This window comes from Aotus nancymaae, unplaced genomic scaffold (genome assembly GCF_030222135.1).
Source record: "Aotus nancymaae isolate 86718 unplaced genomic scaffold, 86718_ANA_hifiasm-v0.15.2.pri h1tg000040l, whole genome shotgun sequence".
Taxonomy (NCBI): Eukaryota; Metazoa; Chordata; class Mammalia; order Primates; family Aotidae; genus Aotus; species Aotus nancymaae.
The window spans coordinates 97122124-97150023 of record NW_026988454.1 but is presented as its reverse complement, the minus strand read 5'-3'; the positions used below and the strand labels follow the sequence as shown (position 1 = coordinate 97150023).

The 27900-nt window shown below is 32.9% G+C and overlaps 1 protein-coding gene across 1 annotated transcript in view; it reads left to right on the top strand.

The window, feature by feature from the left end:
* ADGRB3 (adhesion G protein-coupled receptor B3) overlaps nucleotides 1-27900 on the top strand; it is a 751340-nt gene that overhangs the window by 411030 nt on the left and 312410 nt on the right. The window contains exons 13-16 of the mRNA XM_064360929.1: nucleotides 1148-1297; nucleotides 2227-2302; nucleotides 15514-15616; nucleotides 27040-27083. Of these exons, the coding sequence (XP_064216999.1) occupies nucleotides 1148-1297; nucleotides 2227-2302; nucleotides 15514-15616; nucleotides 27040-27083 (373 nt within the window). The remainder of the gene's footprint in view (nucleotides 1-1147; nucleotides 1298-2226; nucleotides 2303-15513; nucleotides 15617-27039; nucleotides 27084-27900) is intronic.

Sequence of the window (27900 nt, the reverse complement as noted above, 5' to 3'; positions counted from 1 at the left end):
CGTCTCTACTGAAAAATACAAAAATATTAACCGGGAGTGGTGGCACGCACCTGTGGTCCCAGCTACTTGGGAGGCTGAGGAGGAAGAATCACTTGAACCCAGGAGGCAGAGGTTGCAGTGAGCCGAGATTGCGCCACTGCACTCCAGCATGGTGGCAGAGTAAGACTCTGTGTCAAAAAAAAAAAAAAAAATTGTCTGCGTCATGTTTCCATATATGGGACACTTAAACATATGATGTTGAACAACTGTGGACCTATCTAAAAGTTTTACAAATAACACTACATAATTGAAAATGCTTATAATCTAGAAGTGCTGAAGTATTTATCATCACAGTTTTATTATACATTATAAATTTTACATGTAGTATGAATTTGTATATAACTATAAAAAATATATTAAAGTATTACTAAACATTCATGCATTTTCTGATATACATTATAATATTTATTGGTATTAAAGACACAATTATTTATATATATATATATTTATACACACACATTTTACTTTCAATTTTAGAGAAAAGTTTTAAGAATTGTTATTGTTAATCTATTTGATGAATATTTCTACATATTATTTTGATTGCATAATTCTGACAGTATTGGTACCTTTATTATTTAGGTTCTGACAGTTCTGTCTCCCAAAGTAATATAGCTTTGTTCCACATTTCTTCAGGGTACCCCACCTAATCCATGAAAAATTTGTTCCAAAGACAATGTTCAGATGAAAATGCAGTTAATTTCTTCTTAAGACAAAATTCAAATTTAAATGAAAATTTCAATACATTAGTCAAAGTCTATTAAAATGTTTTTTAAAAATACAGTGTGAGTTTCTAAAAATTAGAGTGGAGACAAACCATCAATGACCACTATAGCAGTGCCTGCTGATATGTTCAGAATATCCCCTCCATCATCGACCACCATTGTATGCTTCCCGCTGAAAGCAACAAAAACTAAGACTGATAAGTAAAATTCAGCAACCTAATGAAAAATTTTATCTAATAGGAAGACGTAGTTTTTTTTTGCTCTGAAAAATATAATTTTGACTTGAAATTTTGTTTTGAATATACTGTAAGATTTAACTTGATCAATATTAATTACACTAAAAAATAAAGCAATTTTAGTTGAAATTTTTCTTTCTTTTTTAATAGTGGCTAGTATTCAGAAGCTTCCTGCAGCCTCTGTCCTAACAGACATCAACTTTCCAATGAAAGGACGGAAGGGAATGGTTGACTGGGCAAGAAACTCAGAAGATAGGGTAGTAATTCCAAAAAGCATTTTCACTCCAGTATCATCAAAAGGTAAATATCTGAAATACTATGAGCTTCAACAAGACATTTTTGATAAGGTCATTTAATTAGAAATTAGGTATAAATCTTCATACATTATACAGTTTGGAAATAGTCTGTAATCAGTATTTTAAACTAATTTTCTAAATATAGACTACTTTTTCTTGGTTTAAAAGTCTCTGAATTTACTGGAGAAAACAATCTATTACAGTGGGGGAAATATACAAGTGCAAATTATTGACCTGAGCTTGACATAGTCAAGTTTCAATATTGATGGTTTTATCCCTGCGTAAAGCATGTGGACTCATGTTTTACCTCTAGGTATTGAAATATGTTGTATTTTCCATGCAATTTAATTTCTGTTTCTGCCTCATTAAAATTTACTTTGGTTTGAAGATACTGTTTTGGCATATGAAAACAAATTTAATACCTGGGTGATAAAATAATCAGTACAACAAACCCCATGACATAAGTTTATCTGTGTAACAAACCTGCACATGTTTCTGTGAACTTAAAGGTCTAAAAAATAATTTGAGAAAAACTTTAGTTTTTAGAATATTTCTAATAGCCTTTAAAATTAATGACTCTTTTTAAAAGTGACATTGTGGTCACTTTTGCAGATTTCAAACTTAAATGGTAGTTATCTGAGAGAGAATTGGCTCTCTTTCCTGATATCACTGGGAAATTAAACTCTTTAATGGAGACTAAGGCAGCTTCTTGTCTCAACTTGGTGAAGAAAGTTTACATCATGATGCAAAACTATAGAAGGACATCTTCAAGAGCTACTATTAATGTGCATGGTTAGGAATGCATTTCTTTTTACCAGGCTTCATCTTTGCATAAGGAAGTACTGGAATTATCTTGTAATTAGCAGATTTAAGTTTTATAAGAAATAATGTTTTCTTGCTGTTTGCTAATATTTCAAATTTTATTCTTTCTAGAATTAGATGAATCATCTGTATTTGTTCTTGGAGCAGTTCTATACAAAAACTTAGATCTAATTTTGCCCACTTTGAGGTAAGCTACCAAGTAATAAGCTGTTGTAATTTTGTAAATTATTCCAAAATGTGATTATATCTCATTTTATAAAAATAGTCAAACAAGCTTTGGTAATATAAAGGGATTTTTCTTAAATGAAATAGAAAATACAAATTTAATGAACAGGCTATTAGCAATTATGCATTTCAAAACAACTAGAAAAGATAATTTTGGTGTCTGACTGTAGCCCCACAAATTCTTTTGTAACTAATAATGCCTTGTCTTGACACTGAGAAAAAAAAAGAAAGAAAAGAAAAATCTCAAATCTCAATAATAGAATGGGTCATTGGAAACATTAATCTGTCTTCTCCCTTTATTTGTACTTAATGGTACTGTTCATCAACATAAAATGAAATTAAAGGAGTGTCATGATGACTGAGAAAACATGGTCTTGTTTATTTGCACAAGATCTCAGCTTGCTTTGAAATAAATTTTCAATTACAGCTACATTTTTTAAAATGCTGCTGTTCATTTAGAGGACTATTTCTGGAAGAAATCTATTAATTCCTTTCCTCCCAGACATTAAATACAATTACAGATAGTAATTCTACTAACACTGACTTATTTGCTTTACTCTCTTATCTACTATGCCAGATCTCTCAGAAAACATCATTCACATCTGCTTGGATTGTGATGTTATCACTCATAATGACCTGTTTCTCCACACTACCTCATTTTGGAAGATAGAGATAAAGTTGTATTTTAGTTAAATACAATCACATTTGCAGTTTTTTCTTATACTCTCTCATAAATAAAGCTTTACATTTTTAGAGAGGAAAGAATATAAATGATGTGTACAGTTATACCAGGAACCAAACAAATAGTCTAATAAATAAAAACAGAGTTCAGTCCAGAAGAAAAAAAATTACCTAAGGTAGCAGCAGTGATTAGTCATGAATCTTTATAGAAAGTCTTTCTATGTGAAGCTCTTTATTAATATGTGTAGAGTCATCCAGAGCCCCTGTGAATGTGATACAGGGTCTTCAACCATAGAGACAACCATGAGAAGTTGAAATTCATTTACCTCCCTTCTCCTCTGAATAGAATTTAGACTTTCTCAATTTGGATCTATGTGTTTGATTGTGTTTTGCTTAGGAAAAAAAAAAAAAAGAGTTTGAAAACTAAAAATGTCTACTCTCAACTTTTCCAATGGTTTTATTAAAACTCATTGGTACATACAGTTACTCACTTTATTCATAGTTACACTGCCTATATCTTTGTGTCTTATGTTTGAGGAGAAGTATGTTAAAAGTGCCCAGATAATCAAAATTAGGCATTTATTTCCACAGGGAATTAGTTTATGTAAAGCTTATATTTTAAGAATTCTAGACCAGATACTAGCTTAAAATCAGGTGACTTGTGTTTTCATTTCAATTAAACAAGTCAAGAGTTTTATAAACTTGTCCAGTCACTCCGTAATTGTGTGCCTTCAGTTCAAATTTAAAATAGAAACGTATTTATGTGCAACATTCTCTCTATTTGCTCCTGAGGTATATAGTGAGTACAAATGAAATATTCAACATAACATTTTTTGTATTATTAATTAGTTTCCCTCCTAGATATCCACCAACATTGCATTATGATTTATCTTGTTCTATATAATCTCATAGCACTCACTCGCCTACACAAACAAATGAAGTTAGGTTATTCCAAGTTTTATAAATGTATGCAGTCAATGTAATTGGAAATAATTTCCTTAGGTAATTTTCCAAGGGATGCCAGCTTTTTTTTTTTTTTTTTTTTTTTTTTTAGAAAAAGAAGCATTTAATTAGTGTTTCAGCTTTTTAAAAAATATCCTGACAGAGGCAGTTTGTCTCATACAGTTTATGGGTAGATTAATGGATGCATCATGGATGATTTAATGGATATAGCAGAGACTAGTCTGATGGAATGCTCCCCTAATGCCGCTTTAACACAAAGGGATTCAGAGAGGCCACTGGGCAAGTCACTGACTTTTTTATAAGCAAAATGTGGAAATTGAACTTAAAAATTCTTTTCAACTTCAGAAATTACCTTTCTATTGCAGAAAGTTTCTACATATTCTTTAGATTGAAGTCCTTAATAACCTCTGTATAAGAATTACAAATTCATTTACCTATATGTTATTTGCATCCATAAAGTAATTTAGTAAATGTCTGTAGGACAACTAAATAGTACTTAGATCATTGACCAGATAAAAGGAAAATAGAATGCTCAGGATGAAATATTTGTTAAGTGCTCTTAGAAAGGTGAATTAATAGTGTTTATTTCTCATTTTCTTTTATCTCATATAGTAATATAATGTGAACACTAGGTGTACCCTTGAGCTTGTTTCTCTCCTTTTCAAAACATTGTTCCAGAAAGTCTAATGAGTAACTGCACCAATTATAGATCTGCTAAATGGAAATAATACTTTTTAATGAACCAGGGTGATTCTTTCTTCCATAGTCACTCAGCAAACATTTACTGAGCAGCGTCCCTGCTAACAGTAATGTATTAATTCTTTTAAACTTCCCCTGATATTGAAACTCTCAGAATAGTTCTTAATAAAGGGTCACGGATTTTTTTTCTGTAATTATTACTTTTTCTATCTGGTAAAATATCTTATATAAGACACCTTTAAAAGTAAGACTCACAGAAGTTTAATGTTTGCACTATGAAAATATTTTAGGAAGAGAGGATTAAAATATGTATATTTTGTCATTTACTGTATAAGTTTGACTGTGTGAATTGAACCCAATAAGAAAATAAATATCTTCTTATTCAACATTAAAAAGTACAAATTTGTTCTATATGTTCAATTATTTACAAATTTTTGTAAAATATTTTCCTCGTTGATGATTTTACTAATTATCTGTTGAAATACGTTAAGCCAAGTTTCTCATACACAGAAATAATAATAGCAGGTTTGCTGTTAGGTTTCCAGAAATGGTATATTTTGGTGTAATCATTTGTATAATTTCCTTCATAGATACTAAGAAAGAGGACTTGATGTAATGCTTTGAATAGATATAGTTTAGAAATTATCCTTCATACAAAGTCATAAAAATTTTGCATGTTGACTGTCTCTTTTATTGAGATATTTATCTTCATCTCTCACCCTAATATACTTCTGACTGTCCTTTGAGCTGCAATTTTTATTTTACTATTCAATTGTCTTCCTTTTTATAGTTAAGCAGGTTCAGATTGTTATTTCAACTGAAGGAAATAGGCTTCAGATGAAGTCCAAACTAAATATGTGCTATTTTCAGCCTCTCACCTTCCTTCTTCTTCAGAATAATTTCTTACAGATAGAAAGCATAGATGGGCTAGGCATGGTGACTCACGTCTATAATCTCAGCACTTTGGGAAGCTGAGGCAGGTGAATTACTTGAGGTCAGGAGTTCAAGACCAGCCTGGCCAACATGGTGAAACCCTGTCTGTACTAAAATACAAAAATTAGCCATGTATGGTGGTGCAAGCCTGTAATCCCAGATACTTGGGAGGCTGAGGTAGGAGAATCGCTGAACCTGGGATGTGGATGTTGCAGTGAGCAGAGATCTCACCATTGCACTCCAGCCTGGGTGACAGAGCAAGACTTCATCTCAAAGAAAAGAAAAGTATAGAAGCATAGGATATTAATGCTATAAGGTCTTTTAGTGTGAACCAGAAGTCTCATTTTGTAGATAAGGGACCTGAGATCCTATCTCTTAAGTGACCTGCCTAAGATTACATGTCCAGTAGGTAACTAAGTTCTAATCCAACTTGTCTTGTTTCCTAAAACCAGGACTCTTATATCTCATTGCCTCTAGGCTGTTACTATTTATTATTCTAAGCAATACAAACCATAGACTTCTATGATAGTGCATGAGTATAGATGTATCCTTTGCAGAAAATCTTATAAGAGCCAGAAGCAGGTGTCTATGTATGGGCAGTTTCAGGAAGCACTGGGGCTGGCCTGGTGGCCCCAGCCCAGGCTGTTAATGCCAAGACTTAAGTTTGTCACACCTCCAATTCCCCTATGACCACCTATGTGCATGTCCAGCCCAATTCAGAGAGTCCTTTGAGGGAGTGAGATATTGACACGAAGACCCCACTTACATTCAGGAATTAGAAAACATCCATATCTTGGCAAGCTTATAAACTGCTGTGAGAACTTTAACTTATTTTTATAGCATTTTTGGCAATACCATGAAACTTAAAAGTGCTTTGTCATTGATATAGCAATTTTACTTCTAAGAATTTATTTTAAGGAAATAATCTCTAAGGAAAAAGAAAAGTATATCTAAGAATACATTCAAGCCAAGAAATCAGTAAATGGTTATAAACAATCATTTATCTGATTCATTTAATGAGTTCAGCTTCCAGTTTTGTGGGAAGCCATGACACTTTTGAGTATGTGAGCAGTATGTGATTATCCTGTTAAGACATGAAAAATGTAGTCCTCTAAAAAATAATGTGTTTTATGTAGTGATTAACATTCAAGATATGATAAAAGAACTAATAAAATTATAGTAAATTCCACTATAGTAGAATCAAGAAAAATACAGATGAAGAAAAACTAAAGTGTCCTCATAAACCAAAAGTCATTACAAAATTATCTTTAAAGAAAAGAACAAATTTAAATAATGCAAAATCACATGAATTTCTTGTCGAGTGCACTAACCTAATTAAGATAAATGATGCTAAAATTTTTATATATTTAGGAAATGGAACTCATTTGAATTCCTAATACTATAAAAATTAAACATGAATAGAAAAACAATATTGAAAATAATAGAAAGAAGAGGACATAATCACTTTTACACGAATGCACACTGAAGGCAATCAGCCTGAAGCAATCAGCTCTCTCAAGAGCTCAAACCCTTAAGTTTAGGACCTAAACTTTGAATCTTGCTTTTTCATTCTCACCGTGCGATGAAATAAGGATCTTGTTTTGTGACATTCTGTACCTTTTTAGAATGCCTTCTCATGAAAACATTAGAAATTTAAATTATCTATGGAAATAACAAATTGGCATGACCTATATAGTATAAAGTATTGTGGTATTACATAGTCCATTATTTTTTAAAATCCGGGATTAGATTGGTCAGATATTTTAAAAGCAAACATAAATCTCTGATCACTTGACATTTTAAAAATTCTACATTCTACATATCTTAGAAAACCTACAGTGAAATTCTAACTCCTTTCAAAGCTTTAAGTAAACCCAATCCTACTTTTTAGCAGCTATCAGCTGATTTTAGGTTTGAAAACAAAGATATTTAGCTTTAAATTTTTGATAAAGTCCCCAAGTTCCCATATTGTGTGAAATAATCTATGTTATTTTGGCCTTATTTAAATTGTTCCATTCATTTAAAACATTTATGACAGCTTCATTTTGAAGCTACATGAACTATAAATCTACAAATAGAAAAAAACTATAGTAACTTTTCTAACTTCCATTGAATTCTTAACATATTTTTGTTGTATCTTAGCTGGCTATACTATATGTATGCCATTAGTTCTGCCGTTTCCTCCACTGGTGCTTTTGGTATAACACTGCATTACATTTTTTATTATGTTAAAAAAACATAAAATTTACCATAATAACTGTTTTTAATATACAGTACAATGTTAACTATATGCACTTATGTAACAGATCTCTAGAACCTTCTTATCTTGCAAAATTAAAAGGCTACACAAATTAAAGCACAACTCCCATTTTCCCACTCCCTCTGACCGCTAGCAACTACCATTCTATTTTCCGATTCTTAGTTTGACTACTTTAAATACCTCATGGAAGTAGAATCATGCAGTATTCATCTTTCTGTGATTGACTTATTTCAATTAGCATAATATCCTTTGGGTTCATCTGTCTCGTAGCATATGATAAGACTTTTTATACGGCTGAAGAATATTTCATTGTTTATATATATACACTACATTTTCTTTATTGATTCTTTCTTTGATGGACAATCAGGTTGCTTCCACCTCTTGACAATTATCAATTATACATGATGAATATGGGTGTGCAAATATCTGTGTGAGATCTTTCTTTCAATTATTTTGGATATATACTCAGAAGAGAGATCATTGGATTATTTTTGATTTGTTTTCTCAGAAACTGCCATACCGTATTCCAAAGCAGCTGCACCATTTCACATTCCCACCAACACTGCATTGTTCAATTTCCCCACATCCTTGTCAACATTTGTTATGTTGTTTTTTGGTTTTGTTTGTTTGGTTTTGTTTACTTTTTGAGACAGAGTCTTACTCTGTTGCCCAGGCTGGAGTGCAGTGGCATGGATCTCAGCTCACTGCAACCTCTACCTCCCTGGTTCAAGCGATTCTCCTGCCTCAGCCTCCAAAGTAGCTGGGATTACAGATGTGTGCCACCACACCTGGCTAATTTTTGTATTTTTAACAGAGATGGGATTTCCTCATGTTGGCCAAGCAGGTCTCAAACTCCTGGCCTCATGTGACCCACCCCTGTCAGCCTCCCAAAGAGCTAGGATTACAGGCATCAGCCGTCCCGCCAGCCTGTCTTTTGTTATTAATAGTGGCTATTCTAGTGGGCGTGAGGTGATATTTCATTGTAGTTTTGATTTGGAGTTCCCTTATGATTAGTGATGTAGAGCATCTTTTTATATCCTTCTTGACCATCTACATACCTTCTTTGGAGAAATGTCTGTTCAAGTCCTTTGCCCATTTTTTAATCAGATAATTTGGTTTGGGTTTTTGCTGTCAAGTTTTAGGAGTTATTTATATATTCTGGATGTTAACATCTTACCAGATACATAGTTTACAAATATTTTCTCTTTTTTCATAGGTTGCCTTTTCATTCTACTTGTTTCCTTTCCTGAACAAAAAGTTACTTTGTTTTGTTTTTTTTAATTTGATGAGTCTCATTTGCTTGTTTTAGCTATTGTTCCCTGTACTTTTGATGCCATCTCCAAGTCCAGTGATTTGGATGTGTTTCTCTATGTTTTCCTTTAACAGTTTTAAAGTTTCTAGTCTTACATTTAGGTCTTAATCTATTATATGTTGAGTTTTTTATATGACGTAGGCATGTGGATATCCAGTTTTTTCAACACTATTTGTTGAAGAGATTATCCTTTTCCTATTGTGTAGCCTTAGCACCCTTGTCATGGACCATTTGACCATATACATGAGGATTTATTTCTGAGCACTCTGTTCTTTTCTGTTGATCTGTACGTCTGTCTTGACACCAGTACCATGCTTTTTAGAAATTATTACTGTAGCTTTGTAATGTAGCTTGGAACTATAGAATATTTTGTTTTTCTAAGATTGATCCAGCCTTTAAGGATTCTTTGAGATTTCATGTGAATTTTATTTTATTTTTTCCATTTCTACAAAAATATCATTTGGATAGATTGCTTTGGGTAATATGGACATTTTAATAATATTAAGTCATCTAATTCATGAACACAGGATTTCCTTCCATTTATCTGTCTCTGTCTTTTTTTTCAGAAATGTATCATAGTTTTTAATATACAAGTCTTTTCCTCCTAGTTTAAGTTTACTAATAAGTATTTTATTTACTTTGGTGCTTTTTAAATGGGATTATTTTCTTAATTTCCTTTTAGATTGTTCATTGAAAATATATAGAAACACAGTTGATTTTTGTGTGTTTTTTTTTTATATTCTGCAACTTTACTGAATTTGCTCATTAATTATAACAAGATTTTTAATGTGTGTCTGTGTGTAATCTTTAGGATTTCCTACATATAAAGTCATATCATCTAGTAACAGAGGTAATTTTATGTCTTCCTTTTCCATTTGGATGCCACTTATTCTTTTTTCTTACCTAACTGCTGTTTCTAGGACTTCTAGTACTATGTTGAATAAAACTGGCAAGAGAGGGCATTTTTGTCTTATTTCTGATCTTACAGGAAAAGCTTTCAGTATTTTTTTACCATAAAGTATCATATTAGATGTGAGTTTTGCATATATGACCTTTACTATGTTGAAATAATTTCTTCATATTACTGATTCATTAAATAATTTTTATCATGAAAGTGTGTTAAATTTTGTCACATTTTTTTTTTAAATCAATTGAGACACTCATGTAGTTTTTGACCTTCATTCTGTTAATGTGATGTATTGCATTGATTGATTCTCATTTGTGGAAACATGTTTGCATTTCAGAAATAAATCCCTCTTGGTCATGGTATATAAACTTTTTAACATGCTGCTGAATTTGGTTTGCTAGCATTTTGTTGAAGATTTTTGTGTCAATATTTCTTAAATATATTTGTCCTTAGCTTTCTTTTTTTTTTTAATAGTATCTTTGTCTGATTTTGGTATCCAGGTAATACTGGCCTTCTAAAATGGGATGGGAGGGGTCTCTTCTTTAATTTTTTGGAAGACATTGAGAAGGAGTTGTGTTTATTCTTCTTTAAACCTATCATAGAATTCTCTAGTGAAGACTTCTGGTCCTCTAGGCTTTTGTTTGTTGAGAGATTTTTGATTACTGATTCAATCTCTTTACTAGTTATCAGTCTATTCAGAAATAAAATTTCTACATGATTCAGTCTTGATATGTTGCATTTTTCTAATAATTTGTCTATTTCTTTAGGTTATCCTGTGTGTTGGCATATAAATAATTGTTCATAGCTGTCTCTTATGATACTATTTACTTCAGTGGCATCAGTTGTGATGTCTCCTCCTTTTTTCTGGTGTTATTTGAGTGTTCTCTCTCACTTTTTACTTACTCTATTTAAAAAGGGTTTGTCAATTTTATAGATAATTTCTCCAAAAATGATAAGCTCTTAGTTTTGATGGGTTTGCTATTGTCTATTCTGTATATTTCAGCTCTAATTTTTATTATTGTCTTCGCTAACTTTGGGTTCAGTTTAAGCTTCTATTTTTAGTTTTCTGAAGTATAAAGTTAGGTTTTGATTGAAGATCTTTCTTCTTTTTTAATGTAGGTGTTTACTGCTATGAGTTTCCCTCTTAGTACTTTTTTGCTGCATCACATATGTTATGTGGTATGCTGTATTTTCATCTTCCCTTGTCTCAAGATATTTTCTAATATTTCTTGTGATTTCTTCTTTGATCACCTGGTTGTTCAATAGTGTGCTGTTTGCCTTCTACATATTTGTGTATTTTTCCGTGTTTCTTTTGGTACTGAGTTCTAGTTTCATTCCATTGTGGTCAGAAAAGATACTTGTTAATATTTCAGTCTTCTTGAATTTGTTAAGGCTTGTTTTGTGGCTTACCTTGTAATCTATCCTGGAAAATGTTCTGTCTGCCCTTGAGAAGAATGTGTATTCTGCTGTTGTTTGGAGTGTTCTGCATATGCCTGTAAGGTCGAATTCATCTATAATGTTTTTAATGTCATCTGTTTTCTTATTCATCTTCTGTCCAGGTAATCTAGTTATTAAATGAGGTAATAAAATATTCTATTATATTGTTACTATTTATTTCTTCCCTCAGTTGTTTCAATATTTGCTTCATATGTTTGGGTGCTCTGACATTAGGTGCACATACATTCATAATTGTTATATCTTCCAAGTGAATCAACTCTTTTGACATTACATCGTGTCCTTTTTTGTCTTGTGACAGTTTTTGATTTAAAGTCTATTTTGTTTGATACAAGTGTAGCAACCTCATTCTCTTTTAGTTATCTTTTACATGAGACTTTTTTCCCATATTTTACTTTCAGCCTATAGATGTCCTTATGTACTAAGTGAGTCTGTTGTACCCAGCTGAGTTGTATTTTTAATCACTTTTTATACTCTCTTTAAAATATGGTTCATGTGCCTTAAACATCTTAAGACTCTGCAAAAAAAATTGAAGATTAAGTTGGGTTACCTTTAAATGATTAACTCTATACATTGTAAGATATTTTATATACCAACTAGCACAAATCTCAAGGACAGATAATAGTTTTATTTTAGTCATGAAATTCATTTGGCTGTCAGATCTGCTTTTCTAGCAGTGAATGCAAACATGCAGCCAGCCAGGGAGCATTAGCAGATCACAAAGCCTGACGTGGCACATAAGAAGCCAGCTATTCACTTGTGCAAATTAGAATGAATTGATGGAATACATTAAAGACAATTTTGTACACTATTCACTTTTTTTAAAAGGGAGCCATTGCATAATGTAAGTTTGCTTATTTATTTTTCCTTTATTAGGCATTTTAATATCATAATATTGGCATTAAATTTTAAGTCAACTTGTTAAAATTTTAATATTTTTATTTAGTATTTGCTTATTAAACAAAACAAACATATTTTAAGTATTAAAATATTCCAAAAAATAATACAAATGAGGACATATAAATGATAGATAAAAATCTTGCTGTCTTTGAGCTTATTATCATGTGAAAAAAGACATGCATAGAATTGATGGATGATTTGGAAGAGGTAAGTGCACGTTACTGTGTTGGGACAGAAGGTGGCAGGGACTCACATGAATGACATTAGCACACTGATATACTTAAATAAACTGACATACATCTCTGCTCAAATATATTCTAAACATGTTAAAACATACACACATCACACATTTTCTCTCTCTCTCTCTCTGCCTCTCTGTCTGTCTCTCCTTTCTCAGCAAAAGCCACAGTGTTGATTCACTCTTGTAGAGAACTTCACCAGTCCAGTTGAGCAGCTGATAACCTAACACAGTGTAATAATATTCCCTACAGAAGGCAGCTTCTTGTAGCTCCTTTGCTCCTTATAGATCAGTCATTCGGGGCCAAAGTCTCCACATTCCCAAACACAGAGAGCTTCATAAATATCTTAACAAAATTGCAGTCTTCTTTATAGAATACCCACATCTGTGTTTTCTAGTAACGTATCCTCTTACACAACTTAAACATAATAGAGATACCTTTCTAATATAAAAATTATCTAATATTAATTAAAATTAGCAGTCATTGGGTTTTATTAAAAGCCCTTAACTAGGATTATAAACAGAACTAAAATAAATAGACAAATGGAATTTAAGTGATGTATCAATATTTTTGTTTTGCAAAACCAAACCAGAACTTAAACATATTCAGGCTGATCTAAAAAATGAACTTTCATCTGTTTGTTCAGGACTGATTGTTCTCTGGGAGAAATGTTCATAATTTCTCTGGTGATGACAGGTGGATATTTCCCCTAACTCTAAGCTGTATGCACCGTTCTCTGGGAGGCCTGTCAGCTGTGCTAATATGATCAACCACATAGGATCACCTCTTAACTTTGTCAATTTCATCTATTCTCACTTCGTTCCCTGATCGCTTTTACTCACAGAGAAACAGGGAAGAATAATTTGGCAAAGGAAGCTTGGCATTTAGAACTTAGTTTCCTTTCCTTCAAAATGCACTGGACCTTCAATTGACTCATTTAGCATTTAATGAAAAAAGGACAGTTAACCAGCTCTCTCTGTCTACAACAACTTCCTAACAAAAACAAAATTGATTTATGCTTTGTTGTTTTTTACTCTTTACTCTTAGGCTGAATAGCTACCTGAATGTTGAAGGAATTGTTATTTGACATTACTGCATACATGAGAAATGCACTAAAAAATGTTAGCCCATGCAAAATGGGTGTATAGTTCCTCTGCTACTACATATAGTAGATTCTCCCAACCACAGAATAGCTCCGTGTTTTTTTCTGATGAAATATTGTGCCAAAAAGCATCTCATTAGAGGAAAAAAAAAATCTCAAAATATGCAAGGTTCAGCGTGGTTCCATATGAGAATTATATGACTTAAAATGGTACAACCACTTTAGAAAACAATGTAGCAGTAACATAAAATTAAGTATGCCTTTACAGCATGATCAAGGAATTCCACTCCTAGATATTCACCTGAGACATGAAAATACATGTCCATACATAAAGTGTGTATGGTAATTATTTGTAATAGCCAAATACCATTAGCTATTATTCATAAAGGCTAAAAATCAGAAATAACCTAAAGTGTGTTAACCTAATGACAAATACATCAATAAATTGTGTTGTATTCATACATGGAATATTGCTCAACTATAAAAAGGAATAAAATAGATGAATCTTAAAAATGTTGTGCTAAATGAATTAAGTTAAAATTAAAAGTCTGTGTACTGTATACTTCTATTAAAATGAAATTTTAGAAAAGGCAAAATTATAACAACAGTATGTCCATAGTTGCCTGGGAGCATGGGTGGGTATGGGATTAAATACAAAGGGACTTGAGGAAACCGTTTAGGGCAAGGGATTGTTTGTCTATGTATGCAATTATCCAAAGCATTAAACTATATACTTAAAATTGGTGAGTTTTATCTGTAAATACTACCTTAAAAAACAAAAAAGAGAAAAAAATTAAGTGATTTTGTTATTGATACCTAACATGCATTCCCCAGAATAGTACATACCCAGTGAAAGAGCAAGTGGTTTATTTATTTCAAAATTCCAAACAGGGATGTATTCAAACATTCACATACACATACACTCAAATGGGTTATAAGTACAATTAAATCATCTTTAAATCTCTAAATACTAGATGATCTGCAGCATTTTACTTATTTTATGTGAAAACCTATATATGCAAGAAAACGTTGGTTCAGTTTTGTGTTTATATTGGTAGATAATTTCTTATAAATTATAGATAAGATTTTATTTAAAATACCTTAAACTTCTTTGTAAATGAAATATCTTGGTAAGATATTTCAGACAAAATATGTTTCTTAGATTGAGAATATGGAGATCAAGCAGTGGCCTGTAAATCTCTATTGCTGAAATAAATTATGGTCAATAATTAGCAACAGCATTTATTTCTATTTAAACTCTACTTGCTCTAATATTACTTCACATTCTAATTATTTATTGTAATGTATTTTTGGATAGTCCAAAAAAACACCAAGATAGCACATTGCAATAAAATATTTGATCTCCTAGAAAACAAACTCTTGATATAAATGAATTATATTTATTTAAAGATTGTCTGAAAGTTTGAATTCACAATCCATAACTCTTGTAGGTGAATCACATTTAAGTAATCAAAAGCTTATCTGTGCTGTTGCTTTTTTATATTTTCTGAATGTAAATAGTAAAATGGCCTTTTCTTCCTAAGTTTTCTGTTCTACATGAAGTTTCTTTACAGCGGTAAGTGTATTTCCATGAATAATACTACGATTTCGGTTTTTGCTTTGGATGCATTTATTTAAAACCATCCTAAAATGTATTGAGCAGTAGCAGTTTATACTTCTAATCAATCATTTCTCCTTTTAATCATAATTACTCTGTTTCAGAAATTATACTGTCATTAATTCCAAAATCATCGTTGTCACAATAAGGCCTGAACCCAAAACAACTGATTCGTTTCTGGAGATAGAACTAGCTCATTTGGCCAATGTAAGTACCATCTACTGGGCATTGACTTGCTTATAGAATTACCTTTTTAATAGTCATTGTTTTGACTGATAACAGCAGAATACATTTTCTAGACTTTTATAGTTGCAAATGAATTAACTTATGAGTATATATATTATAAAGAAACAGAATGATTATTCTATGCTTTTTTCATGATCAAATTCTCTTGAATTTATCCAAATGAGCATAGGTATTATAAAGAAATAGAATGATTATTCTTTTTTTTTCATGATCAAATTCTCTTCAATTTATCCAAATAATAGTTAATAAATTGTTTATCAGTGCACACATCTTTACCACACTTTGTGGTAGGCGCTGGAGAAGATGAGGTAAGAGTGGATCTCACTATGTGGTAGGAAATAAAAATTTAAGTTGCATGCCGCAGTAGAAGTTATAAACAGTGGAAAGGGGAATGATTAATTAAGGGGAACGGGGTGTGGGGGGGCTGGGTGGTATGTAGAAGTACTAAGTCAAGGGTTAGGGAAGGCTTCTTATAACTGCCTGGGTGCTCCCGTTGTCTAAATCAAAATCTTTCATCTCAGAATGAAAAGAGCCCATTCTTAAATCTATCCAACTGCAACGGAAATGCTTCAGATTTTGTTCAGTCCTCTATACAGATTTCCAGTATCTACTCATTATTTAAACATCCACTTCAAACACTTAAATCATTGAAGGGCAGGAGCAAGGAAAGTGATTCCTATGAAAGTTTTCCTTATTGTACTTTCATACTTCCTGTATTAAAGTAAGTCAATCTCATGCTTTACACATACACATTTAAGTTGACCTTTCTTGACGTTGAAAAAGAGAGCGAAAAGTGATTAAGTGATTTTCCCAAGCTCATATAGTTAGTGAATGACATAGCACAATTTATACTCACATCCTTTTGGATATAAAGCTTGTATATTTTCTGCTATTGTGTAGTTTCTGATTTCCTGAAGAAATCAGCCTTGGTTTTATAGAAAAATGATAATCATCTTTCTGTGAATCAATTTTTACTAAGATGCCCCAGGCTTCCTGAATTATTTAATAAAAATTTCAAATCTCTCTGCAATAACTTTCAAAGATCATGGTTAATATTTAAAGTATTTGGTGTTTTTCTGCTTTTGCCAAAATGTGACCATACTAGTTCTATCTAACATTAAGAATGTGTTTTAGTTCTACAATATCTACCTCCTCATACCTTAGTATAGCCCTCATCTCTTTACTGCTCTGAAAACTAAGAGAAATTTTTAATATTTGCTTTTGAATAAGGAATTTGTGTATTTAAATTTTTATGGAAGTATGTGTTTTATTGTTTTATGATAATTACTATACAGTTACAAGCATTGGGAGAAAGTATTAAGAGAAACTAATTTTCTGTATCATATTATAGAATTACTGAAAAAGCACCCAGTATCAGAATGTGTACTCTGTTTCTTATGCAGAAAACAGTTGTGCAAATGAATCACAAGAGTTTCATAAAGATGAAATCATTATTTAGAATTTAAAGAACATGTTAAAGAAAGGTTTTTTGGTAAATTAAAAAAGAGTAGCCTCAAAAATAGTGTTGAAATAGTCTCACTATTTAAATATAATAAAACAGTTTGAAATGAACATATTTAAGCATTGAGTCTGTCTTTTATCTTCTGGAAATGTATTTTAGCAGCTGTACTTGTCAGCTATTTTTTGTACAAAAGATATAAGCCATGTAAAAATATATTTTCTACATATGGAAAAGAAAGAACATAGTCAACAAATTTTATTAAGCACCAGCTAGTACTAGAATGACAATGAAAGTCAGCATATAAGAGTGATGAGATAATTATCATAAGTCACATAGAATTAACTGTGTCTTTCAATATTTTGAGTAAGTAAATTGACCAGGTTCCCATGAGAATAGTATCTCCACTCTAGAAAGCCTAGATTTAAAATATATGTATACATGTAGACAAGTCTGTTATAAGAACTTGATGAGGAGAGGAGAATAGAAAGAGGGATAATTTACGCTACAGAAGAAGAAATCTCTAGGCGCTCTTGCTTGGAATTTCCACCACCACCACTCCCGCCCGCCCCGCAGTGTGGTGTACATCGTGCCTCTCCTCAGAGGCTTCTCCAGTCACGGACCACACAATTGAGCCTCTCTGGGCTGCTCTGGACATATCCTATTTAAATATCTATCTCACTGTTGTCTGTGCAATATATACAGCACTTCTACCTTATTATTTTAAATTTCTGAAGTTTATTATATTTACATTTATTTTATTGCTCAAATTAGATTTTGTGAAATACTTTGGGAAGAATTATTGTTCACTAAGGGAAGGAACATGTGATTGATTTATTGAATATTATAATGTTAGCAGTCTTATAAAGATACAGTCTTTATATACCTATACATGCCCATTATTTCCATTGAAGAGAAAACAAAAAAAGATCTATTTTGAAATATAATGTTAGCTGAAATGTGAAGAAAAGATGTCTTAAATATGCAGACTGAAATTTATTAAAACAAACCTCAACATTACACATACACACACACACACACACACACACGTACAGATACAGTTGGCCCTCAGTATCTGCATCCATGGATTCAGCCAACCACAGATCAAAAATATTTAGAAAAATACAATAAAAAACAGCAGTATAACAATAAACAATACAAATATAAAATATAATATGAAAACTATTTACATAGAGTATTTACACCGTATTATTGTATTATGGTATTAGGTCTTGTAACTAATTTAGAGATGATTCAAAGTATAAAAAAGGATATGCATAGGTTATACGCAAATATATATAAGATACTTGAGCATCCATGGATTTTGGTATCTGCACTAAGTTCTGGAACCAACTTCCTATGCATAACAAGGGACAATTATACGTACACACACAAACACACCCCTCCACCTCCACCCTTCACACGTATACACCCACATATGCATATATATAGTTACATATATGCATATATATACCTATACGTGCCCATTGTTGTTGCCTTCAAAAGTTTTTAGACATGACATATCTCTAATATCAAATCGGTCTACTTTCACCTATTTTCATATCAAAAGTATCTGTTGTACTCTCAGGAAAGAATAACTCGAAAGTTACATTTATTAATAATACCATGTAAAAAAAGAAAGGAAGAATGGGAACTAATAGTTTTAGTAAATTAACAGAAAAAAGCCTGTTAACATTTTCTTTTAAAAATGTGTTTCAGAAAGCTTTTCAACAATAGCATTTACAATATGTTAAATATAATAAGGCTCTTGGTAACTGATAGGAATAGGTAATAAAATATGAAACCTAGCAATTCCAAATTTTGATTAGCCAGGCCAGTTGCAGTTTTAGCTAGCTATTACGTCATTAATTAGTAAGACACTATTCTTAGTTCAGTTTTTCAGGCTGATGGCTTCATTGTCATGAACTATAGAGTCGGGGTATATGGGTTTTAGTGCTTAAGCACAGCAATTAATTGCTTTTAAGAAATATCCAATTTGTTTTTCACAGGAAAATAATATTGTTTTTTATAGCACTTAATGTTTCTTCAGAGTAACATTTATACTCATCAAATTTTTTAGATTCCATAACGCATAAGGAAAGTTAATCATTTTAATGTCTTTTAGTTATCTCATGCTCCATCAACTTTGCAAGCCTGAAAATGCATACTTTTTCCAAATAAAGTCTTTATGTAGTTCCATCTTGAGTAGAAAGATAGAGTGGACCATACCAGCCTGCAGTCTCATTTTGGCTTTAAAAAAATTTTTTCCTCTCGGCATCAACTCCAAATGGTGTAGGTAGGGTGTTCTTGCTGTCTTTCAGGGTTCAGGTAAATCCATCATGTTTGTAGTTCTCAAATTTATCTAATTGGAATTTGGGCTTGTAGGTTTTGTTTTCTTTGCCATATTTTCATGCATCCTAATAGCATGAAGCTAACAAATTAAGAAATTTGTTTTATATGTAAAACTAATTTTAAATGAAAATTAACCATGACCCTATGACCTTTGTAAATAATAGTAGAAAACACAATGACAACTGTAATGAATATGCTTGTTATCATTACATAAGCATGAGAAACAGTGAAGAGAAATTCCAACATTCATCAGTGGGTATTTTCATGAATGTAAAGGTTAATAACCTAAGGATTTCAAAATTACTTGGCAAAACTTTTAAAAATTCAGTTTCGTGCATCCATAATTTTCACAAAGGGGTGTTTGATATGCCTTTACTTTTTGAATTACTTTTCTGCCTTAGCTTTATCCATTTGGAAGTGATTTCTGATATTTTGTCTGTTTACAACTCTTGGTAATTTTTATAGAGTCTTGAAATTCTTACTAGACAAGGAGATTGAAGGCTCTCCCAACAAGTGAAATTGAGATAGAAATAGCTTTCTGGCTACATTTTTTGGTTGTAACTTAAATCTCTTAATTTTATTAGACAGCCTTCTCATGTTTCAAATTTAGTTTATTTTTATTTATAATACATGATTGATATTCTTTAAAAACATTTTAGTATGATTGTGCTATTGTTGGAGCAGGAGGTCAGCAAACTTTTTTAGTTAAGAGTCAGATAGTAAACATTTCACACATGAGAGGTATAATGGCTTCTGTCACATCCACTGCAGTATGATGTTATAATGTGAAAGCAGCCATAGACAATATATGAACAAATGAGTGTGGCTTTATTTCAGTAAAAACTAATTTACAAAAACAGATGACAGGTCAGATTTGGCTCATGGGCTATTGTTTGTCAACCCCTGTGTGATAAGCAGAATAGTGACCCCTCCAAAGATGTCCAACATCCTAATCCCTAGAACCCGTGACTGTGCTGTGTTACATGTCAAAAGGGATGTTTGTGTGAGTACATGTCAAAAGGCATATTTGTGTTACATGTCAAGAGGAACTTCCGTGTGATGTAGTTAAGGGTAAGGACTTTAAGATAAGGAAATTTTCCTGGATTATCTGAGTAAATCAAGTTTAATTACATAAACCATTTAAAGTGGAGCTTTTCCAGCTGTGATCAGAGAGATGCAAAGTGAGAAGACTCAATTTGCCATTGCTAGCACTGAAAATGAAGGAAGAGGGCCACAGGTCAAAATATTTGGGCGGCCTCAAAAGTTGAAACAATCCCTGATTGCCAATAGGGAAGGAAGTAGGGACATCAGTCCTACAACTTCAGGTAGCTATGATTGGATTCATTTCAGCCTTGTAAAACTCTTTAGCAGAGACCTAACTGAGCTTACCAGAATTCTGACCTATGGAAATTATGAGATGATAAATTTATGTTGTTCTCTGCTGCTGTGTTTGTGTTATTTGCAATAGCAACAATAGAAAACTAATATACCCTGCATTAGAGTAATGCAAAATTAATTTTTTGATGATGAAAATAATATATATAGATATATATTAATAGTGGCATTTTTAATCAGATGTACTGTAATACTAATAATACATTAGTCAATGAAATTAATTAGCTACTACATAGTTTATTTTGCCTTAGCACTTTAGGGGTCTGATTAAAGGAATCAGTAGTGAGAATGGTCCATGTAAAGTGGTGGTGTGATGTTAGGGGAAACTGGAAAGTATTGTGAGACAGCATCACTTAGGCAACCAAATGAAGAACCATGTGGAACAAGATGTTGATGCCAACAGCGACTGTGATATTTGCAGGCATACTGTACTCTTGAAACAACCTAGCAAAACTTTCCTGCTGGCAGCTGGTAGTCTAGAGCTACCACTACCCCTGACTGCCCTTGTCTCTGCTACAACCCCATATAATTATCGTTAGGACATATTATATTTCTTTTGGATGTAATAGAAAAAGACATTGACTATATGTTGTCCTATACAAAATCTAGTTAGTTAGTTATTTCTTTATGAAAGTTATTTGCCACTTTAATATTAAATACCTGAACAGTTTTAACTCTAGAAGATCCATTTGTTTGCTGAGAGGTGCACCAGACTCTATGCAGCCATTATGGAAAATGATGTAATCACATATAGGTAGGACACTCTGAGACATATGTGGAGGCAATGATTTTCTTTGAAGGATACACATGTAAAAACGTCCTGATGATAGTTCTACTTTTTACTGTTTCCCATATGACAAGTGGAAAGTATTCATCTGGAAATAATGCAGGTTAGTGATATATCTCAGAAATTAGAGAAGCAAGCTGTCATCACATCTATAAATATAGTGTCATCTGGTTAATGTGGGCTACTAACTACATAGCAGAAGTGACATTAACTATGTGCCCTCTCCTTGTATTCCAGTCAAATAGCTGAAACTTTCTATGAATAGCTATGTGACATGGATGGGACTCGTCCTGATAAAAACAATATTCTACATTTCTCACTTCAGTGGCCTTTATGTAATTCTGCTTTAGCTAAAGCCATTTTTTTTACTCCATCTTAGTTTATCTGGTTTTCAATGTGATGAGAATCCTCATAAGATCCATCCAGATTATCTATGTCTCCATACTCCTAATAAATAAGAGTACAGTATTGTATTCTCAGTGTCTTTTTAGGCTTTTGGTACACGAGAGCTATTCCTTAAAAAGTGAACATAAGACCCAGATTTAGCTCCTTCTAAGTATCATTTAAAATACTAAAATATGGAACAGTACTTATCATATCTTTGAGAAAATATTGAAGAAGAACATCCAGGAGATTACTTCCTGTTGAGTTTTATGTTGTGCTCTTTCACTGCCTCATTGCCTTGGGTGGTGTCTTACTCTTTTAGGGCCTGTAGAACTGTTCATATGTTAAAAGATATGACCCCGAAATGGGTCCCTCTCACTGATCAAACTGTTAGTGACCTGTGATAGATTTGACTGTGGAAAAATTTATATCTAGTAATGTCTTGCTTCCCTTAGCAATTCCTGATATTTTTTTGTGTGTATCCTTCTGAAGTAGGACTAAAATTATGAACAAGACATGAATTAGTCTTTTTTAGATCCAGTTAGGCAAATTGGAAATATTCTTGCAGAATCCCCAAAATCTATTTGGGTAATTATATACAATAACAACAATAAATCTTTAGTGGGGTAAGAAAGAGAGGATAAGCTTAGCAAAATCCAGGTCATTTTAAAGTAATGCCTTGCCATCTAAAATTTAGGAAATTAAAGAGAGACAGTGCAGTATCAGTTGAAAGTCTCTCTCTCATCCATACTCAAGGGATCAATGTCCATCTCACTGAACGATGTGACAGAAAAATTCATTCTGGAACATCTGACTCAGAGCACTGGATATGTTAAAATAGTTTTGATGAAGTCATTGCCCTTCTTCATGCCCTTAGTTGCTTTGTCTATTTGCTTGCTTTGCCTCCACAGAAATTATTTTGTTTCAAGAGGGCTGTGAAAGATACAAGAAAGTTCAGAAGCTTCAAGATCAGTAGTTTATTATGGCTTATGAGCACCAAGCATTCAAAAGTCTGAATAAATACAAAGTAGAATAACCACATTGTTTCTTTTTTTAAGCACTTATCTTTTTATTTGATAATAATTGTTTTGATCTGTGGGGTACAGTAAGAGGTCTTGATATATGTTTACAATATAGGATGCTTAAATCAGGGTAATTAACAAATCCATCACCTCACAAAGTTTAAGTAGACAGGTGGAATATGTTTAGTGATCTACTGCACAGAATAGTGACTATAATAATAATGCATTGTATAGTTCAAAATTATTGAGTAGTTTTAAATGTTTTTCAGCATGTTATTTCTGCCATGTGCATCTTGAGCAGTGATTCTCTAAATCTGATGTGAATAAAAATTATGGAGAGGCAAGAGTATCATTATTAAAATTCAGATTTCTACGTTTATCCTCAACCTAAAAATTCCTGTAGCCAATGAATCTACACTTTTAGTAAGCATCTCAGTTTATTCTGAAGCAGGTCCAGAGAAAACACTTTGAAGACATCATTAAGATAGCAAGAATGTGATTAGGATAGCAGCATATGCATTGAATATATTTAAACTTTAAAACACCAAGGAAAACAGAGAAACTTGATCATTTGTATTGTGACTTAATTGTGGTCTTTTCTGTAACCAACTTATTTCAGATTTCTGCTCAAAGATAATCTTACTGGTAAAGCTTTCTTAATAAAGGTACCATCCACTCTATTTTTCTAGTCTAACCTACTCATTGTGATTTACTTTTCATTATAGTATGTTACTATCTATATTATATTACACATTATATGTTTACTTGTTTATGTCCTTTCTATCTCTCCATTCCCTCGTTGGTGCCTTACTCAGTAAACTGTGGCTGGTGATATTTATGTAAGCATTTTGATTGTATTGTTATAGGAACATTCCATGCCTATGTTTCTCATCTACTTCTGTAGAACTATGATCTTTTTTCAGGAACAACACTGTTATTATACTTTAGGAGCATAGTGTATGGAGATATTAGCATTTCATAACAAGTAAGACCCCACCGCATCATAGGGCAGAAGCTTCAGAGAGCTAAGAAGGGCCCGGCAGGAGAGGCCCCAAGAGGTGTGACTACCAATGGGTTCCAGCAAAGGAGTCTCCTGAGAATCCACCTAAGTGCTGGTGATGTTGTAGGACTTTTTCCTTAGTTCAGCTAAGAGCTGGGTTCTTGTTACATGGCCATGAGAGATTAGGCTTGCAGTGACTTTGAAGGGTGAGAAAAAAATGGAATTTACTGGGAAAAAAGGAGAATAAAGGGAAACAGGGGCTGTCCGCAAAGCCAGACTCCTGCTAGCTGGCTTTCTGTCTCAGAGATTGAATCCCAGTTTCCACCATAGAAGAGGAGGGGCCAGACTCCTCCCCTGCAAATGGTGGGAACATCCCAGGTTCACCCCAGTGCACATTCCTCCCAGTGCACAGGCCTGGAGGTTCTGCCAGGGATCCCCTTCCCACCTGGCTGTCTCAGTGAGAAGAGTCAACTTAAATCATCAAATAGGGCCAGACTGCTCAGAGCTGACTTTGGACCTTAGTGGGCAGGTGAAAACTCTTGCCTTCTTTACCTCCTCTTCCTCACCCCTCTACTCCCCTGGTCACTGGCAGAGTCATGCCCCACATTTGCCCCAGTCCTTCATCTGCAGGAGGGAAGATGACAATCAGGTTCTGTGTTTTGATTATCGTTTGTAACAGATCATTTTCAATTGCTAATGACATGACCATTGTAATTTTTTTTTTAATTTTACTTTAGGTTCTGGGGTATATGTGCAGGTCATGCAGGGTTGTTGCATAGGTGCATACATAACCAGGTGGTTTGCTGCCTCTAATCCCCCTTCATCTACCGGCATTTCTTCCCATGTTATCCCTCCTCACCCTCCTCCTCCTCCCCCTGCTGTCCCTCCCCAGCCCCCCCTCACTCCCCCTAGTGTGTGTTGCTCCTCTCCCAGAGTCCACATGTTCTCATTGTTCAGCACCCGCCTATGAGCGAGAACATGTGGTGTTTGGTTTTCTGTTCTTGTATCAGTTTGCTTAGAATTATGGTTTCCAAATTCATCCAAGTCCCTACAAAGGATACTAACTCATCGTTTTTTATGGCTCTGTAGTATTCCATGGTGTATATGTGCCACATTTTCTTTGTCCAGTCTATCACTGATGGGCATTTGGGTTGGTGTGACAATCAAAGTCTATTATTTAAGAGTGGCTTAAAACTTTGGAGTTTTTTTTCAAGTTATGACTAAATTTTCATCCAGAAGCAAGAAAAAGACTATTTTTACTAAATAAATGTTAAAGGAAGAGTGGGAAACAAAAACAAATGCATTTTCTGATTGCTTAAAAAAGAAGAAGTAAGACACCTTAGATATGTGGTCTTTCAGGGATTTTTGAGAATAACTGGGATGCTGCAATGTTGGAGTTTCTCATATGTCTCAATTAAAATGAATAATATATAAGGTTGGGGTGAATTTCATACTTTTTAGAACAGTGAACTTACTGTTTATTTCTGGCAAAAATTTAGAATGGACCCATCAAACAGCATTTAAAAAGGCACGTCTCCAGAAGAGCTTCTCTGAACTTTCAAAGATATTGCTTTCACAGATACACTCCAGTGATTATATATTTGTAGACAAGACTGAAGCCTGAGGGCTGGATCATAGCTTGCTGGCAATGAGGGACCACATCTACCTGTGGAAGAAGTCAGGGGCTTGTTTCAGGACTGTATCTTTTAACTGCCTTGCTCTGTTAATTATTATTATCAATGACTAAGTTGGTTGAAGACAAAGATAATCATGTTTGTTTTTTTAATCCTGTAATGACACAAAGCTTAAAAGCAATAGTGGATGTATGGGATGCCAAAATCAGGATTTTAAAAGCTCACCAGAGATTGCAATGTATGAGTAATACCTATATAGCCAAGGAAGAGTCTACCAAAATATCTAATACAATCTTAGTTTGCATTATTAGAAAGAGGGCACCTGAATTGGAGAGGCAGTGGTACTACTTTGCTCTGCACAAGTCAGACACAAGTGAATGATTTCCCTAAATGACTTTAAAAGTGTTTGCTCCAAGAAATGAGTCATGTGGAGGATGAAAGAACTTGAAATCAACAGTGTATGTTTAATGGATAAGAGAAGGCTCTTCAGGCATATGACAGATTCTGTAGATACATGTGTCTAAATACATTAGAACTCTTCAAAACATTGAATAATGCAGTGTGAAAAATCCATGGTATCATCTTCAAGGTCATGGCAGGTACTTAATTCACAATTATTGAAGTAAATTTAAAATCTAGCATTTTCACTTAAACTTTTATTAGACATTATTCTATACAGATATGATATGTTAAGAAGATATTTATGGCTCATGCCTGTAATCCAAGCACTTTAGAGGCCAAGGTGGGTGGATCACCTGAGGTTGGGAGTTCAAGACCAGCCTGACGAACATGGTGAAATCCCGTCTTTTAAAAAAAAAAGAAATAAAAAAGTAAAAAAGAAAAGAAAGAAAAAAAAGATACTGCAAATCAACAAACTCCAGAAATGGACACCTCTTGTCTCTAGGAAACATCAGCTAGAGGCCGAAGAGGAGGTAGTGGTGGTGATTATACATGTGCATAATATACGATGTTTCACTGTGATTTCAATACTGTGAATACTATGATCTTAAAATAATCTAGCAACTCATGTTTTAGAGATATAAATATAATATCAAAATCATCAAAATATGGACGTATGGTATATGAGAGCTTCACTTTAAATTTTCAGCAAAACTAAATACAAGTTAGGGTATTTGGAATGAAGATATTGTTTTCATTGAACTATATAAAATGGGACACTAAATCAATGAGAAAGGAAATGCAAATTTCTTATTAAAAAATTGAAATCATTAAATTTATCTCTTACCACAGGATAAGAAATCTTCCATTCTGTTTCTATTTCATATAATCCTTCAATCTTTTATATATGTACTCAAGATAGATGTATTCTTTCTCTGCTTTTTTTTTTTAGGGTACTTTGAATCCCTATTGTGTGTTGTGGGATGACTCCAAAACGTAAGTGACAGATGTTTTCCTGCATTACTTTGTCCTAAATATTCAAAGCACATTAAGTTATTTCAGCTGCCTGCTAGTTAACAGGAATATAAGTCAGTGGGATGTTACATTCAGAGAACAAACATTCTCTTTTTGAATCTTCAGGACAGCATGATGAATGTGTTTGTGTGTAATGATGCCATCAGATTACATCTCAAGATAGGATTGCATTACCTAATGTAAGGCACATTGCAATGCGAATTCCATGAGGATTTTTAAAAGCTCTGATATTTTAGAATTTATGGAAGCTCGAATGCCATCTTAACATCTTACCCTAGTAATTCAGCTTAGCATTGCAGAATAAAATAGCAAGTTCTATGGTCATTTGGCCAATACATTACTCACATGACCTTGAATCTATTATCAGAGAAATGCAATATTTATATGGTCCTTCCAAATTGCTTTGTTATAAAAACATTGACATTTAATTTTTAATTTGTATATTTTTGAATTCAGGCAGAAAAAAATAATTGCACTAAATAAATATGAGTTATTATTCCATGTTTTTGTTTGTAGAGGAAATTATAATATGTCTAATCGAAGTCACCTTTATTTTCTTGATAATTCTGCAATATTTTGATGTCTCAAAGAGCAGAAAAGTCTGTAGTTAAGTCTTGGTTAGACTCCTATACTGTAAATACTTACAACTTTTATTTTTTGGTTTGGCTTGGTTTTGCATGAAGGGAGATAAATATCAACTAATCCCAAAGGTTAATATCACTATATATTTATATGCTGTCAGATGAAGCACTATATTGTTAGATTCTATGTATTCTAA